The sequence below is a fragment of the Branchiostoma floridae genome, chromosome 4, assembly GCF_000003815.2.
Source record: "Branchiostoma floridae strain S238N-H82 chromosome 4, Bfl_VNyyK, whole genome shotgun sequence".
In the NCBI taxonomy this organism is placed as follows: domain Eukaryota; kingdom Metazoa; phylum Chordata; class Leptocardii; order Amphioxiformes; family Branchiostomatidae; genus Branchiostoma; species Branchiostoma floridae.
The window spans coordinates 29,464,183-29,482,920 of NC_049982.1; the positions used below are offsets into that span (position 1 = coordinate 29,464,183).

General features: G+C 41.1%; 3 protein-coding genes across 3 annotated transcripts in view; 2 read left to right on the forward strand and 1 right to left on the reverse strand.

The window, feature by feature from the left end:
* The first annotated feature begins 144 nt into the window (after positions 1–144).
* Positions 145–1,233, forward strand: LOC118413744 (cAMP-regulated D2 protein-like). Its single transcript, XM_035817274.1, has one exon. It carries the CDS (start codon positions 145–147, stop codon positions 1,231–1,233), a length of 1,089 nt encoding a protein of 362 aa, XP_035673167.1.
* A 3,704-nt stretch (positions 1,234–4,937) lies between these two features.
* LOC118413319 (kelch-like protein 24) lies at positions 4,938–9,797 on the forward strand. The gene is made up of 2 exons (XM_035816629.1): positions 4,938–5,086; positions 6,179–9,797. The coding sequence occupies exon 2, from the start codon at positions 6,191–6,193 to the stop codon at positions 7,901–7,903; it is 1,713 nt and encodes a 570-aa protein (XP_035672522.1). The 5' UTR covers positions 4,938–5,086; positions 6,179–6,190; the 3' UTR covers positions 7,904–9,797.
* LOC118413321 (cytochrome P450 3A12-like) overlaps positions 8,074–18,738 on the reverse strand; it is a 15,261-nt gene continuing 4,596 nt past the window's right edge. Inside the window, exons 4-14 of the mRNA XM_035816631.1 lie at positions 18,453–18,549; positions 17,879–18,001; positions 17,165–17,253; positions 15,160–15,308; positions 14,515–14,648; positions 13,964–14,057; positions 12,733–12,893; positions 12,049–12,137; positions 11,764–11,901; positions 10,742–10,901; positions 8,074–10,020 (exon numbers count right to left, since the gene is read on the reverse strand). Coding sequence (XP_035672524.1) covers positions 9,940–10,020; positions 10,742–10,901; positions 11,764–11,901; positions 12,049–12,137; positions 12,733–12,893; positions 13,964–14,057; positions 14,515–14,648; positions 15,160–15,308; positions 17,165–17,253; positions 17,879–18,001; positions 18,453–18,549 — 1,315 coding nt within the window. The 3' untranslated portion in view covers positions 8,074–9,939. The remainder of the gene's footprint in view (positions 10,021–10,741; positions 10,902–11,763; positions 11,902–12,048; positions 12,138–12,732; positions 12,894–13,963; positions 14,058–14,514; positions 14,649–15,159; positions 15,309–17,164; positions 17,254–17,878; positions 18,002–18,452; positions 18,550–18,738) is intronic.

Consider the following 18,738-nt stretch of genomic DNA (forward strand, 5'->3'; position numbering starts at 1 on the left):
TTCGCTTCTGCTCTCTCTTACGACGGTCGCTTTTTGGCCAATAAAACAAACGCCGTTGTCGTGACAACCAACTATAGACTCGGGGCTCTGAGTTTCCTGGTGGCCGGCGAGGGAGAAGACGCCGCGACAGGGAACTACGGAACAATGGATCAGATCCAGGCTTTAAAGTGGGTACAGGAAAACATCGGTGATTTCGGAGGAGACAAAAACCACGTCACCATTTTCGGACAGAGTGCCGGATCCGATTCAGTCGGCATTCACATGACGTACAACGGGTCTGCCGACTTGTTCGAAAAGGGCATCATGTCAAGCGTACCTTTCACTATCTATCACAAGTCTCACGCCGACGCCGTGCGACTCGGAAACCATTTCGCCGAACTGCTGAACTGCTCGCACGGCGACGTTAAGTGTATCCGTTCCAAAACCACAGACGAACTTGTACAAGCACAAGGTAAGATAGGCACCTTCGTCGCCAACCCTTTTCGTCTCTTTGAGGTGTTTGAGCAATGGGGACCCCACTTTGACGGCGATATTCTAACCGAAGAACTTGTTGACAAATTTGCAAAAGGACAGTTTCAGAAAAAGCCGTTTATCATAGGCACAGTAAGTGAAGAAGCTACTCCATACATATATGGAGCATTCGGAAAAACGTCTAAAGTTGAACTGGACGGCATTGCTGTAGCATTTGCACATTTGAAGGCAGGCCAGGCCCTTCGCGAATATGACCCACCAACGTCCTCAGACTATCGACCTGTCCTATCCGTACTTGTCACGGACTGGGTCTGGGCCTGTCCAACCCGCAACGTCATACGGAACGCCATCGCCGGTGGAGAATCCGACGTCTGGCTCTACGTCTTCGACCACGTTTTTTCTATCAAACAATCCTGGGGCAACTCTACATGCTGTTTTACCCACGTCTGTCATGGCTCGGACGTTCCGATTGTCTTTCAAACCGCACCGCTGGGAAACCTCAGCCTGACCGCCGACGAACAGGTCCTGGGCGACACCATCGCGTACCACTACGGGAACTTTGCGCACACGGCAGACCCGAACAAACCTAACGAACATCTCCCCCGTCCAAACCTCAACATACCAGAGAACCTCAACTGGCCAAAGTACAACAAGGACAACGGGTTTCCTATCCTCAACATGACCACTCCACATAACACTCTGATGCACGACTATCGGAAGGACAAGTGCGACTTTTGGGACAGAGAAGACATTTACACCTGACGAAATTCAGCGTTATGTCTCAGTACTTCAGGTTCTACTCCCATGAAACATGATGTTTTAAAGTACTCGTGAAGTGCAACAGAATATGCAATAAAATGAAAATACTACAAGACAGTTTTCGTCTCAAATTGTGTTTGTGACATTTCGACGCCACTTTTATATGGGTTTTGGCTAGGTAATGTGGAACTGCAGTCGAGCCAGCAAGCCAGACAGTCAAGTCCAGTATCATGCCCGTTTATTCACTGACAGGGCAAACTCCGGAGCTCCACAATCTTATATTGCCCTTTGGACCTGCCTGATGATATGCGGATTACTTATTTGTCTCTTTAAACAAACACGTAAGAAGGGTACGAAGTGTGCCAACAGTGGTGCGAACAGGTATTCTACTGTTTGTCCCTGTGTCATATGCTAGTGTCTGTCCCTGATTCATATTGACATATACCAGTCGTACTACTAGGCTATACTCGGCAAACTCCGGAGCTCCACAATCTATATATATATATATATATATATATATATTCAGACGATCTACAAGGCCAACTTTTTGCACTACCTTACAGTGACGTCCGTACCTCCCTAGCTTTTGCGCAAAAAAATTCTACGAGGTGTTTGTGGTTTTTGTAGCACCTTATTTTATTTACCACGACGCCATAGGATGGGTTGCGGATAAATAGTGTGTTGTGACCTTGTTTACATCTCAGGGGTCTTCAGCTTTGACATATTACTCACTATGCAGTTCATTGCGCCTGCGCAGTTGAATCTAGTCATACGAGTAGATGTCAGGTAATGTTGGGATCACTGGAAAGTACGTTGTACTATAACTTATTATTATTTAGTTGGTGAATTGTGTAGATGTAATTGTATTTTGTTTTAAAGAAATTAATATAATTTAAATTAAATGTCTTCTGAAAGTGTCTGCTTCACTCTTGTTTTATACCTTAACATGCAAAAGATAGTTCGTCTAAAAATTATAAGTATGAACATTTTTGGCATTTTCCTAACAAAAAATTAAAATTTGGGAGAATTCAAAGGAATTCAAATGCCATATTCAATTCTTTGAAACATTTATAACTACTGTGGGTTAGTATTTTTTTAATGAAGGAGATAAAACCTTGTTTTAATCTAAGCAAATTATAATTCTTTTAATAGAAATATTCTCCAAAAAACCTTGTGGTGATTTGAAATGGACTCTACTTTAGGGTTCTGTGCAGTGTTGGTAAAAGTTGACGTCCATCTTTACTTACATGTAGGTTATTTCACCTGTGCTTTTTGGCGACGCCTGATGGGCGAGCCTCATAGTATAGTATACGACCGTTTGCAAAGAATTCCAAAAACTGTACACGCATGTCAGGAATTTTTTTTCCGCGCATCATGCCGCGCATCATGCCGGACCGAACCATTACCTCCACGGGTAAGCTTTCCAGTCGCAGGGCACATCCCGATATACGTGTGCACAGCAATGTAATCTCGCGAGGCGATTTTCGATTGATCGCCGTGCAAAATTGAGAAAAGCCTAGGACTTTAGACGTACCAGAATTGTAGTATGTAGTATGATGGTCATGGAAATGTAAACATTTGGAACAGGGGATAAAAGGTTGTTGAAATATGTTCCTCGGAAAATGACCCGTGAGTCGTGGAAATCACTTCCGGGTTCGGAAAGTTTGGTGGCCTTCTTCACCCTCGATATCTTTGTTTTAAAAATGCAAACCGATGTGTGAAGCAAGCATTGTTTTGAGCTTAAATGATGTATACCATGCGGGGTTGTGAGATAGCGATGTAACAGTTACCGTCGCCATTAACAGTGCAATTTGTGGCATTTTAAGGCGACAGGCTCCTTACAGGCTCCTAGCCTATCAGATTGCGCTCCGAGCCATGACGTCATTTTCCCGCGGACTTGCTTCCTTCGCCCATGGTATCAAGCAGTAGAGGGTACGGTGACGAGCCCTTTCACGGAAACGAGGCTCGACGCAAGGTTTTCGCTAAGGATGATGGGAACCATAAGGTGAAAGGTCAACTCCCGGGAAATTCAACGTCTGTCAGCAGGTGCCGACATGATACTAACCTGCCACGCGTGCTAGTGTAGTAGCCTAGTATACTTCTTCGTCTTCTTTACTGTTATAATTTCCACACCATTTCGATATCTTCTTACAGGTATGCTGAAGTTTAGAATTTTAGATCAAAGTAAGAAACTTATACTGGCAAACGTTATAGTATTTATATGTACTAGTGCCCCCCCCCCCCCATCCATATAAAAAAAATAGTTCAATGATCCATTACCTACTGTATGTAAGCTCCTTTTTGGTACATTTGACACTATTACTTCATCGGTAGAACATACATGTCTTGACATTTATGTATGAATGTAAGGATTGAAGTTATACTTGGAGACGATATACATCATGACAGTCGTGAAGTTCAATGTTTTTCATGTACATGTATCTCTGATGGTCTGTTGTTTATCGTTAAAAACCAAACATGACACTAGTGTAAGTCGCACTGCCTTTATTACAATTACAGGGTGTAACATAATGCTGAACGGATAATGTAACATTAAAAGTAAAATGGAAACAATTGATACGTAAATATTAATTTGTCTTTATTTTCAGCCAACTTCAGTTATTTTGGCAGAGGTGTATCATATATTTATACAAGTTATTACAAGGTAACATACATGTCCACCAATGAAGCAATCGCTCAATGATACTGTACATTACGCACTGTGGATCTGCAGTGGAGATCACTCTAATCAGAGTTTTTAGATGTGGAGTTATCCAGGCAGGGCTTTAGCCAGCTCGAAATTTTTTTCCGTCAGCCAATTACAATCGTCGCGAAAACCGCGAAAAGCTCCTTGGAAGGACTGAACTGAGACCTTGAAAAACGGGTTTTTAATGAGATTATCGTATGCGAAAGGGCGCCGACACACATTGTCAACAATCATAACAATAGCAAAACAAACAGTGTGTGGCTTTTACGGCCGTGGACAGCGTCCCCAAGCCGCCTGTAGCTTCCACCAAGGATTTTTGGTCGTCAAGGTTGACGGATTGGTTTTAAAATTTTTCCGTCAGACGCAGCACATTTCCGTCAATTGACGGAAAAACGGACGCTGGCTAAAGCCCTGTATCCAGGGCTTATCTTGCTTGTGGATTCGTACAGTCCTGGTAGGAAAGAAACTGTCCACTGCACTAAGAAGAGAGGTGTAGAATGCTGAGTGCCTCTCCTGTGTGTTATCTGCACAGTACACTTCTTCCCATGTATGCTTTGTATGCTTGAAGGTATGGATTTTCAAAACTATACTATTCTCCATGCAGGGTTATGTCGCGGTGATTTGATAGAAGTCGCCGGGATTTTTGAGGCGAGCGACCGATAATTGGATAAAGTCCTTCACAATTCAGCCCCTGGCTGTGAAAAGAGTTGGGCTTTGCAATAACATCAACAATCACATAACCCAACTTCTGCTTGCAAACACCCCTGTTTCGTTACTTAGTGTAGTCCATCTTCAACCTTGGTAACGTTACATTCTACTCCGAGAGGGGACGCTGGATGTACAATGCCTATAAAGTTGATTTCAATCTAAATCTATACAAACTTGGAATAAAGATATGTAAGTGTTATGAAACAAATGGTTTTATTGTCCTTTCCTGTCATATTATGGAGAAAGACTACCACAGTGCACGCTTCGTTACCCCCATTCCGTGATTTCTAACATTCCAATAACCTTTGACCTTCAGGGAAGTTTCCCGCGCTTTTCTGTCGTACAGCTCTGGGAGAGTTGGTCGTGTGGAGATCAGGTCGTCTGCGGGTTTGTAGCTTCATATTTCCCGGGAAACAGAGGCAAGAACCGCTACAGTATCAGGTAAGGATGAGCTGTCGTTGCTACTAGAACTGCTGTATCAATATTTACAGAGTGAGAGGAAAGAGGAATCGATTTCTGTCAGAAAAATTCATCACAGAAGACCATCTGGGTGGAGCTGTTTCTTTTTCAGTTTTTTTGCGCAGGGAAAAAAGAGCGAAGGGCTAGTAATACCTCCTTGTAAGAAATATATCCTGCCACAGAAACAGCAAGGGAAATCGTCACTTATGAGGCTATAGTATATGGCACCAGAGTGACCAGACACAAAAATGTGAACAACAACAGGAAACAAGAGTGATAATGTAAAGAAATTACATGGCCATGGCGACGATGAGCGCTGAGTTCTACATGTTGAGGATGGATAGAATTTATCTGCACATTGAAACTTTTCTTGTTACTTTCAGTCTTATCAAACTTTTTCGTTTCTTAGGGACTGCTCTATTCCATGATCTATGGTAAAAATATTTTGATTGCAAATGAGAAATTTGTAGAGATTATACTGAAACCTTTTGGTTTCTTTGATAGTGTTATTTTAAAAGCTGTACCATAAGTTATACATATTTTTGCACCATTTTGTTGTTTTAGATAATAGTTTCTATGTTACCCAGCTTTTTGTATTGTTATGCAGACATTTCAGGTTTAATGCATGATTTAGTGTAGCTTTTGTAATGATGAACTGTTTTTATAGGCTATCATTGTACCAATTACAGTTGCTATACCCATATAGACTAACACTCAAAACTATTAAAAATTTTGACTTATTCTCAATCTGTTACTAAAAGTATTTCATTCCTACCACAAAAATAAAAATGTAGCACTGGAAGAAGATTCAAACATTTGTATAGGCATTGAAATCAGCACCACCTTTGCTTTGAGATTCTCACAGGTTCTATGCATAGGATACATGAAGCCTTAATAACGTTCTGTTTATTGTTTACTGAAGATTTTGTTTTGTTTTGTCTTCTTTGTGTGTCTTTCTGGGCTGTGTGAAGGGGCGGAGTCTGCCATCTGTGACTGTAATGTGCTTGGATTTATTTATCTGTGAGGTACTCTTGTGTCTACAAATGCAACTTATCAAGACCTTTTGCATTGCAGACTTTGGCTACAATGGCAACAGCACAGAGAACACTACCTTCACTTGACTTCTACCATGAAACACACTCAACCGCCCTCTTGCAGGGTTTGCAGGAACTGCGATCGGACAACTTGCTGGTGGATGTTATCCTTTGTGTCTCTGGAAAAGAGATCCCGTGCCACAGAAATGTACTTGCTGCTTGCAGTGGATATTTTCGCGCAATGTTCTGCAATGGGCATCGTGAGAGCAAGGAGCATAAGGTTACCATTCATGAGGCCAGCCCCAGTGCCTTGCAGCTTCTCGTTGACTACGCCTACACATCAAAGGTAACCATCACAGAGGACAACGCTGCAGAACTGATGGAAGCGGCCAGCTTCTTCCAAGTTCCGCCAGTCAGTCATGCATGCACAAAGTTCCTATCAGACAATCTAAGTGTAACAAACTGTATGAAGATTGTAACCTTAGGTGGCATGCTGAATCCTAATCTTGAGACAGAGGCATTGTTGTATGCGATGAAAGAGTTTGCAGCAGCAAGCCAAACACCAGAGTTCCGTAACTTGACAAAGGGCCAGTTCATAAAGCTCATCTCATCAGATGACCTGAATGCTCCTGAAGAAATTGTTTACATCGCAGTGATGAAATGGATCAACCATGACACCAGGAAGAGGAAAAAGGAGATGAGAGAGCTGATGGAGCTGGTTAGGTTCCCCTTGATGGACAGAAGGTACTTCATGGAGAATGTGGAGGCAAGCAATGTCATGCGTAAGTGCTGTCCGGATATCGTTACAGAAACTGTAAGGAATTATGCGTTCCCTGGAGAAGTTCAGTCACCCCGCACCCGTCCCCGCCGTGCCAGTGGTCTGAGGGAGGCAGTAGTGGTCATTGGAGGGTACAAGAAATTACGACCAGGGCAGTCTTCAGTTTTCAGCAACGCCATCATGATGACACAGTCCTCTGCACCATCAAGCACCAGTTGGGCTTCTATGACCACAATGAGGAGGAATAATGACCATGGTTTTGCTGTGGCTGTTTTGGGCACAAGTGACATCATCATGTCTGTTGGTGGGCCTCAGGGCAGAGATGTTTGGCTGTATCAGGCAGGACTTGACTGCTGGTCTAATCTTGCTCCTATGAACGCAGTAAGGGACTATCACAAGCTGGCAGTGGTGCATGGCAAAGTCTACGCTATTGGTGGCAGAACCAGTGACCCACCACTACATCTAACAGCAGATGTAGAAGTCTATGACAGAAGCCTGAACAAGTGGACTGAAGGTGTTCCACTACCACAGCCAAGGTTCCTGCATGCAGTTGCAGTGTTAGATGGAAGCATATATGTGATAGGTGGACGTGGTGCGGACGACATCCCAACATCTACAGTGTACCGCTTCAGCCCAGGAGACTGCCAGTGGTATTCAGCAAGTGACATGCCTGAGACAGCTTCATTTATTACTGCTTCAGTTCTCAATAGTAGCATCTACGTTGCTGGGTTTGTCTCAAAAGTGCTGTGTTGCAGGCCTCAGGAGGACTTGTGGACTGTCGTAATCCACACTGAAACTCGACACTTGTACAGATGTGGTATGACTGTCTTTGGTGGAGAGATTTACATCTATGGAGGTGGCGACAACTCAGACAAGGGAACAACTGACGTTTTGCAGCTGAATAGCCAAGAGAAGTCACTTAAGAAGGTAGGAACCATGCCCAAGGGTCTGTTGGGGCATGGTTGTGTCACCATACTGAAGGGCTGAGAATAGAGTACACTTTTAAGAGATCACATGTTCAACTCATGCCGTAATAGTAAAAAGGTTGACAAACATATGGGACCAACATTGTATCCTTGGAAGTTGCTACTTAGCTTGTGAAGTGAAAAAAATGTTGTTTGATGTAGTATGTGGTAGTAGGTGGTGGTGGTGGTACCTTTTTTTTTTTCACGATAAAATCACAGTGTATATTTGTTGCCAGGTCCTGGGTTGGTTTAAACTGTAAGGTAAAACATATTCCGCAGGCCCTCAAATAGCCTGGTAGCCCACAGCATGTCCCATGCATAAGTAAAAAAAAATTAGACTGTAAATTATCCAGAGGGTAGCATTTTCCAATTGGGGCCATAGCATAACACAGGTAAAGAAACATCCAACCAAGGTATTAACTTGTAGTACAAATGTATAGAACTGTTGTTGATATAGAATTGCTAAGAATGACTACGCTAACTATTGTTCAATTCTGCTTTGCTTTAGTTTTCGTTTGGTTTGAGTATCTACTTTTGTCCATACCCTGGTTCAAAACAAGTCTACTGTGTTTTCGTTTCAAAGTCCTGGTAACTTTTCTAGTCTATATCGTTGATCATATCATTTACGAATTCATTTTGTTGCAGAAGTACATGTAGTTTCACATGGATAAGTGTTTTAGGTGAGGTCATGGATAACTGCAGGATGTTTGGTCCAGAACCCAGAGGTCCATGGTTCAAATCCTGGCATGCAACCAATTTTGTGCCCATGGGAAAGGTACATTTCAACTGCCATAATTGTAACATTGCATCGCCTCTACTAAATCATTAATATGCAGTCTCTAGTTGTCAGTGTAACATGCTAAAGATTCACAAAAAGTCGAAAGAACTGTCAGAGCTCACATTATCATACCATTTATTAAGTACTCATTGATAGACAAAAAATGATTCAGAAGTACAACTATATTTAGAGGCTGTACAACCAAGATTGGTGCAATGCCTCTTTATTTGTTAAACATGAAGTACGAACTGATTAGCACTGATCATGAGAAGAAGCTCACTGAATATAAAGCTCCTGTCGCACATTCATGATTCATGACTCTGCTCCTGACCACTCAGGGTTGGACAAGTTTTCTAAAATCCACTTGTCCTATTGGGCAAGTACTTAAAAAATTTACTTGCCCGAACCAACTTTTCACTTGCCCGAAATCTAAATGACATTTTGCTATGTATATTCATGGCCTTCAAATTTCTTCAATGGAATTTTTGTTATTGGCTCTATTTTCTGTGTTAATCAATGCTTGATGTCATGAATTTGAAAAGTAGCAAGTACATCAAAATCTCACTCAATGGAGAAAAGCTAACTTGTCCGATCGGGCAAGTGGGGAAGGACAATGCACTTGCCCGACTGGCATTTTCACTTGCCCGGGACTATAGGGCTAGTGGACTTGTTTATCCCTGCCACTCCTCAACTTAAGTCAGCAGTGTTACTTAGGATTAGCTTGAAATTCATCATGATTCTATTTCCAGTTCTTCTGACCGCATCCAAGCAAAACTTTCCCGACTGTTTCCGAAGGAATTTCATAGATGGCTTGTGCAGACAATGTTTGAAAATCAACTATTAGGCAAACTCAACAACCAACTCACCACCAAAGATGGCCTTACTCCCAACCACGGTCTGGGGATGGTTGGGCAAGATAGCGAATGGGAGGCCATGACTACTGACATGTATGTGTGACAGGGGTTTGAAGGAGCAAGAAGGCAAATTGTTAATGTGATATCAAAGAACACACAAGAAGAGTTTTTCTTATCGGCCGGGCTTAAGATTAGTTTTGTAAGCTAAAAGTTGTCAGACGTTGCTGACATCTTTGTATTCAGCCATAGACTGAGATTAATTATTTTCGAATACATGTACCTGGGGAGTTTGTGTTTGGGACTAATGGATATTCTATTGTATAATGTGAATTAGTATACATTTTTTTGCTTCCTAAATTTAATATCAATCGGAAAACAGCACTACCATTTGGAGATGAGGACTCCTTTAAATCTTATTCCGAAATATCAGTCCAGTGGCTCCACCCTCAGTCGAATCGGTTCCATAGGGACGGGCAACACTTTCCACTTGTTCAGCTTCACAGGGACCTGCATGGGTGGAAGAGATACAAACCGTTAAGCTCATGGTGTGGTGTGTATCAAAGACAGATGAGAATTACACACGGAGAGAATCTGTATACTGTAAAAAGGGAAATGTTCGTGGGGGATTTCGTTTTTCGTTCGACAAGGAGATATTGGGGCATTTAATTTGCAGTGGTTTTATGTTCGCAGTTAAAACATGGGGTTGACGGGCAAAAGACATGAAAATAATTGCTGTTGTTCGAAGTTTACAGTAATCTTTACTGTAAACTTTGAACAACACCAATCACGTACTGTGAAAACTGAACATAAACCACTTCAAACATTTCCGCTTTTACAGTATTCAAGAAAATATCAGTTAAAACTGCCTCTGATTGCCTCATATCAGTTAAAACTGCCCTTGAAGACAAACTTGAAATCTGTTTCTATTTGTGGACATGTGGTCTCTATATATATAGACAGGATTCTTTTTGAATTACTGTGCCAATGGGAGAATTATATAAGGGACCACTAGACGAGTGGGTGGAGAAGGAAGTGCACACCCCTCCTTCACCGTTAAAAGTCACGTGCAGGCCAGGCAGACGAGTCGCCTAATCCACCCTTTCTGCCTACCATTGTCTTCCGAGACAGATAGATGCCAACAACAACAATTTGCAGTAACGAGATCCACTCGACAAAGTCCGCCATCTCTGATTGACCCATTATAAAAGGTGAGTTAAATATGACTCACAGTGTCGGGTCCAGTCACAAAGCGGTACTTCATCAGCGCCCTGGCCAGTCCAACCTTCAGCTCCAACAGAGCCAGCCTCATCCCGATGCAGTTTCGCGGCCCCACCCCGAAGGGCAGCCAATCCATCGGGTTCCGCTTCTCCCTCTCTTCCTTAGTAAACCTTCGAAAATTACAGAATTCAAGTAGGTCTTCGGGTATAGATTATCACGGAGTGGTGTAAGTTTGGGCCCCCTATCAGCTTGTTTGAAAGTGCCATGGGCTTTTTGCATGACACTTTGTTTTTAAAAGGTTGTAGTCAGACTACATCTAAAGACACTAGCTGTCCCAGGGGTGCCTGACTTGGGCCGGCTGGGATCTTAGTTACTCAGCTGATGCCAGTGACAGATGTTCATTCTTGTTCATCTATTAATTATCATATTTGATATATGCGTGCATGCCGCCATATTGACTTGTGCATACTGGGGAATACGGCACCTTAGAGTTGCCTTGCTGATATATTGAAATTTATTGTCCTTCAATCAGGTAATCCCACAGGGCATGCATGAAGTTCAACACCAATTTCAGGTTAGGCCCTGAACACACGTGTGCGTACACAAAATGTATATGTATGTACATGCAATGTATAACGCTAGCTTACCTTATTCTGTCGGGTAACCTTTATCCGTTCTTTTTAAGAACAAGGTATTTAGGGGTACCAAGTCGACAGATGGTAGTTTCAACTGCAATAGTTTGAAAATGTCACAATTTGAAACTACCCTCCATCGACTTGATATCCCTGGATACCCTGTTTAGGAACACAACGGATATAGGTTACCCCACGGATAAAAGGTGAACTAACGTTATGTTTATTTGGTCTTTCTTGTCTTTATGTATCATACTTTTCATTCCCCTCAAATGCCCGGCCGGGCCCCTTTGTGGAAATGTCACATTAGCCGAAATGATACCACGAGACAATTTTATGCCCAATAAATTGCCTCGTGGTACATATGATTTATGCGATACAAATATTAACATAAACAAACCTTTCGGGGATGAACTTCCTCGGTTCGTTCCAGCGAGCAGGATCATAGTGAATGGCGAGGGCGGGGATGACTACACTCATACCCTTTGGGACGGTAACCCACTTCAGTCTGGCCTCTTCATTAGAAACCCGCAAGATGCTAATAAAAAATATTTTTAAAGTTTCACACATACGATCCAAATACAAACATATACCCAGGAATCTATTATACATAATATGAGGCTACGAATGTCCTGAACAACTATCTATATAATATGTACACTAGCAATATATAGAACATTAATACCTGGCCCCCAGAGGGTAGAGGCGGAGGGTCTCCATGATGCACATCTCTAGGTAAGACATCTTCTGGACAGCCTCATAGTCAACCTCGCCCTGTAAACCACAAATTTGTTTTACATGTTGTATAAAGTCATTGGACCAAATATTTTGATGCTCAGGATAATTTCTTACATGGACATAGACTCACTGAACAGTTTGCCAGTAATGTTTTAAAAAGAGGGATGAAGCATGTAGAATACGTTTTAGACACACCATAGTTTACCTGTTATTCTCTTTGTATCAAACTTACTGCATTTAGCTCCATTGAATAAATGAATGAATGATTATGCAATAAACGTCGTCATTGCTAAATTTGTGCAGCAACCTGCTCGACTGAAAGTCACTTCTCTCTAGTTGAAATAAAATCCAAAGGGAATCCTCATCAAACATTTGATGATATGAGGAACATGACCGACATTTTAATCTCTGATCATCCTTTGAAAAAAGACTTGCCCCCAAGCTGTGCTTATTTCGGAGTCATGATCACCCCTCAAAATAAACTCAAACCCCTCACAATGTTGTATCAAATTAGAATTTAATGCGATGTGGCAAAAGTTTGAAAAATGAAGACCTTTTAGTGCAGATATCTTCATTGTCATTTCTATTTGACAGCGTTTACATAATGAAACAGAATTGAATCCTAACGTACTTCGCTCCCGATAACTTCGTTGATCTCCTGCCTGGCTTTGTCTTGGATCTCCTGATTGAGTGCCAGCTGGTACAGCGCGAAGGACATCGATGTTGAGAGAGTCTCGAAAGCAGCGGAAAAGAAGCCGATTCCATTTCCAACAACGTCGTCCCTGGTTAATGCTGAAATTACAGGAAAATATGAAATTTCCGCAGCAATATAAATGGTAAAAAACTGTCAATGGGTATCCCTACATGTAAATATAGTTAAATATCCAGACATACATGTATGTGAGTGTAGTCATGAGTCATAACTTCCCATCTGTTTACAACATTGGAGCAGAGCCAAACCAGTCATCCAATCCTGTCCAGTCTGGATAAGGATGTCCACCCCAGTGATGAACCGGAACGAAGGGGGGGGGGGGTACAAACTCACGCACGTTTGGGATAGTGTTCTTGCCGCAATAGCGCCACCTATACATCGGCTACATATAGCGCCGAGAAGCAGAACTCCTGTTAGAAGCTCTGAGGAAGATGTCTGACAAGACATCGAAACGTCAGCAGGTGAGAAAAACTGGTTGTGTAAAAGAAAACTCTTATGTCCTATCCTATCATATTACGCCATTTTTCCTAATATCCTGGCAATCTGCCCAACTGCAGACACAGGGCTAAGACACCAACTGATTACAATACCTGGTAATGATTTATATTAATCGATAGTCATTGGATTTTCTTGACTTTTTTAAATATTGTCAAAGACTTGCTCCTGCCTAATAATGTTATTGAGCATATCTAGTCTGCGATATATATCTCCTGGCTCCCGGGATTCGAACCCGCACCGAACCCGGGCCACCAGATCACAAACCCAGCACTGCTAACCAGTAAGCCAAAAGCACAGAGCCGTTGGCATGGTTAGTTTGGCGGCGCTTGAACCCCACTGTTACAATACTCACCCTTTTCTTATTAAGATTCTTCCTCCAATCTCCGAGTGCGATATCATTGTGTGGCACATCTTCTAGCCTGTGACTCACAGGGTCGGCACAGGAACCAATGTAAGAAAGGAGTAGAAACAATATCCTGACTCCCGGGATTCGAACCCGTGCTGAAACCGGGCCGCCAGATCATAAACCCAATGCGCAAACCACAACGCCAAAAGGTCAGAGCCATTGGCATGGTCAGTTTGGTGACTCTTGAACCCCACTGTTACACATGGAAGTAAATGGAACAAGTAAAAGATGTTGGCAGTTACATACGTTGCTTTTTCCCGACCACTTTGGGTCCGTTGGTGCTTTCATCACCGCTCTCCTGGTGTGCATCTATCATAATCTGGAGCAGGTCAACACGTCCCTTTGAACATGAGATGGATAATTAGTATTTTTCTTCTAAGTCAACAATAGGGGTGGGTAATGGTACAGAAAAATCAGGTCCAGGTACGGTTTAGGTCCACATGATCAAGTCCTGGTCCGGACCTGAACCTTGACCTAATTGTCTGTGAAAACATGTAGACTGGACGACACAAAGCAATCACTCCATTGACCCTCCAGTCCTCCGGGCATCTTGTATTGAACCTATCAAGAACTACTGATTATTAAATGCAGATCTTTTGTAAATAGACCGATCCCATCGCGGAGTAAGATTCTTTGTTCTTAAAAACGGAATTTAGGGATATCAAGGCAATGGATGGTTCAATATTGCAATTTCCCTGTTGTAAATACCGTTTTCAAAACCAACGGATATAGGTTACCCGGTGGATAAAGGTGAACCAGCAGCATCATGTAATAGGACAATGTATCAATATCCCTACTTTGCCTCCGTCAGTCTTTCTCATTTCAAGAAGCTGCTCCATGACTCCGTCAAAGAAGTCGGTAACGTCCCTCGGGGTGAAGGGGTGATAATTGATCGTCTCGAAAATCGGCTTTGCGATGCTGGGAAACATGACTGTACGTAGAGATGAGAATGAAATGCTGTTACGTGCACGATAGTAAACTATCAGCACTGGAATGGGACTGTCAGTGGATGAACAGTTACTGACAATTGCATTTCAGAAACATTTCAGCAGAATAGCTCCAGGACTATACATGTATCTTCAGGATAACATAAAATTTTTATTAATATCTAAAAACAAAGTTTATGTAGAGATATTAAGTCGATGCACTTGGTTTCGAATTCCAACTGGGTATTCTGAAAATGATTTGCAGTTTGAAATCACCATCTGTCGACTACACCTATACATATTCATATGTACCTTTTTTTTAAAACGCCAGATATAGGTTACCTTGCGGATAAAGGTGAACCAGTGTTCAACAAGTTTGCAATTGCAATTGAGAATCCTACATCATGTAACTCATGATACTTCATGATTATAAGCCAACTTATATGTGACTTTCTTTAGTATTCAAGCGTGCTATATTTAAATCAGGTTTTAATCATAATCTAGGTCTTTACTCACGATAAAGAAACATCAGTGGACTTTTAAAGTTGAAGTCGAAGGCTCTCTTTGCATGGACGATGACAGGGTTTTGTGGATCCCGTTGTGAGTTGACCTCAGCACCGAAGATTGTTCTAGCGGTGACATCCATACTGAACGCACCTGTCATTCTGCAATTTATAATAAGTAAGGGCATTCTATTAAACGGAGACATTCAAATGTGCAATGTATAGTTATAAACTGATATGTTTCTTCTGAGTTTATGATCGCAGAAGCCTCCTTATAATACGAAGGCCATGTTCATCATTTTCATGTGATGAAGATTTTTCGGACAGACGGATGAAATTTTTGTCCTAACAAGAAAATTTCCACATCCCGGCCGGGACGAATTGGCAGATCCTGAAGACAGCCATGTGAATGCCACTACTGCTTTTCTTTACAGTAATCCTCTTGAAAATCATCAAATTAAAAGAAAATAAAAAAAAAACGAAAAAATCCACAGTATCTCTGTCAAGACGATGCCCCTAGAACATCATTTTGTAACATATAATTTATTTCTAACAAACTTTCTAAAACTTTTGTTGTTGAGAGACTGTCATCTTTTTTTTACCATAGATATTTGATACTCATTGCTGCACCATCATAATAAACAAGAAAGTTTTATAAAACTTGCAATAAGTGAGAATTTTTTTGTATATTTTGGGAATGGTTTTCAAAACAATAGATAACTAGAGTTTGGCGACCTCATACCTCCATGAAAATTTAGAGCTTTTGTAAATTTCATGCAAATGGCTATCATTTACATAATTTATGTATGGCGATGTTCATTATTGACTAACGTACACATGTCACAGTTATGAAATTCCAAATATAAGTCATTATGTGGATTTGCTATTTCTGTATATATTATGCAAATTAGTTCCTCATTTGCATATTTGGTATCTGCTTATCTCTCACCTATCATAAATTACATATTGTGTTACATTTACTTAAGTTCAGCTATTGAAAACAATGGAATTGTACAATTTCCTCATTAATTATGCAAATTAAGTCCTCATTTGCATAAAATGTATATCATTATAAACATCTTTGCCTAAGCTACCTGCATGCCAAAAATGATGGCAATCCATCATTCCTTTCTATAGTTATCCTCTTTGGAGTGTCTTGACAAAAACACCCCTGCAGTTCCACAATTAAATGTTAGGGGGCTGAAACTTGCACCACTTTGCCATCACGTTAAAAGCTATCTACCACCCAAATATCAAAACCATATCATGTCCGGTACAAGAGATACATTAAAAAACTGCTATGATAGAATAAGCTCATTAATTATGCAAATGTAATCTAATTTTGCATAATTTGTATTTTATCTTGTATAACATTGTCCAAGGTACCTACATACCAAAAATCATGAAAATCCATTGTTCCCTTCTTGAGTTATCCACTTCAGAAGTTTCTTACAAAAATGCCCCTGCTATCCCAAAACCAGACGCTAGGGGGCCCAAACTTATGTCACTTATTCCTGAGCACAAGAGCTATCTTACACCCAAAAATTGGGACCATATCTTGTTCAGAACACGAGATAGCAAAACCGGAAGTGGCGCTGCAGTACCAAGGAAAGTCGCTAGGGGGCCCAAAATCTAATCACTTCTAGCTTTTGTCACACCCCACCAACACACTAAATATGAAACTAATCCATCAAGCCGTTCTTGAGTTATCTTGTTGACAGACACACACACACACAAACGCAGGGTAAAATATAACCTCCATGACATTTCATGGAGGTAAAAACTAAAACACTGCAAAAAACGCCAATTCCACAAAACTATGCTCCCCCCAACTGAATGAAATTACAAGATTTGCGCAATTTTATACAAAAGTATCTACCCTAGTCACAACCTCTTTAACATTAAGAAACCTAGTGAAATATTCTGACAATGTATATTGCCGTCACATTTAAGGTTTTAAGAACATTCAATCTAGATTTCCGAAACAAGGAAGTTTAAAAAAAATGTATTTTCCTTACTCCTTGACATCAAAAGACTCCTTCGTTGTCACAAAGCTGTTGAGATTCTCCACGAGTTGGTCAGCACAGCTGTTCAGCGCCGCCATCATCTGCAAACACAGTACTTGGTGAGTCAATCAATCATAATCACATGACAAAAAATGCTTCCACCCTAGGGCATTGCCAAAAAGTGTGCTCATTAGGTTCATTTGTAGACTCAATTAATAGAGTGATATTGTGTTCCATCATGCATAATGAATAATAATTTTTTTAAAAACTTGATGATTGATATCAAACTTTATCCTGATGTATTATTCTCGGTGTGTCTTCTTTCTTGCCTCTAGTAACTTCCACATTTTACCACAGACTGACAGGAAGTGAAGGTTAAAAAGCTGCCAGAATAAGGTGAGTGACAAGAAGTGCAGTTCAGAGTTGGTAGGTCATCAACCTTGTTTGACAACTGACACTGACAGCCATTCGAAGTAATGTCTGTCTGTTATCGTATATTGCCTACATGCTAGTCACGTTTACCAAAGAGTGACAGGAAGTGATCATCAATAAGAACATGTTAATCAAATCGTTCGTTGTCATAATGAACGACAATTCAACAAAACACAGGAAAAAATCTAGAATATTATTTATAATTACGTGGAGAGATATCTTTGAACTCTTGTTAGAAGCAGAAGTACAAAAATGTGAAAACAACTGTCAAAAGTGGATATTATACAACGTTACCTGTTTGAGCTTGCTGCCGCTGAAGGCAGGAGTGAGAGCAACCCGCACGTTCCTCCAGTCCTCGTCCCTCAGTTGGAACACCTGCCGGCTTTGAGGCTTAATGTTGATGTCTTGTACCTCTGGCTGTAGCGATAAGAAGTTGTCGTGGCAGAGTCACTCAAGGTAGGGTGTTTAGCCAAGAATCAATAACTAACATTTACATATCTGACAAATCATTCTAAAATCAGTCTAAAATATATTGTGCCCCTGGCATAAGAGTTTAGTCAATGGCACTACACTTAGACCAGTGAAAATGAGCCAATCAGCATTCGACGTCTCAGTTCGCACAGACTAAGATTCAGGTTGCCCCATCCTATAAAGTGATCACTATTAGCATTAAACTGTGTTTTCGAAAGGTATAATATGTGGGGAAGGACAACCTCAAGCCAACCGTTCACACTTACGCCACATTTTCAGAAAAGACGCTGGAGCCGCATGTTCCCTGTTTAGGAATTTTATTCAAACCAACACACAAGTGTTTTCGTAAGGGTTAGTCTCTTGCTGTTAAAGAAGAAGGAAAAAGTGTAGCACTCACTTGACGGTTGACAAAGTTGTGAAACTGCTTCACTAAGATCTCTTTTATCATTTCTGCATCAGTGACTATGAGAATCGGATTCATTCCATTAAAGACTCTGTATCGAAAAAAGTAAACAATGTATCAAAATAGACAAGGGTGAAGTTTTACAGAAAACAAAGACAAGTTCTTTAGAATGTATTGAAATCGGAGAATTGCTAGCAAATACGGACTAGCTTTTTGTGTTATTTGCGTAGGGGACATAATTTATAAGAGTGCACATTAAATATTGTAATGCAGTACTATT

Coding starts and splice junctions, on each gene's coding strand:
- LOC118413744 (XM_035817274.1), top strand. CDS start 145: ATGGATCAGATCCAGGCTTTAAAGTGGGTACAGGAAAACATCGGTGAT.
- LOC118413319 (XM_035816629.1), top strand. CDS start 6,191: ATGGCAACAGCACAGAGAACACTACCTTCACTTGACTTCTACCATGAA.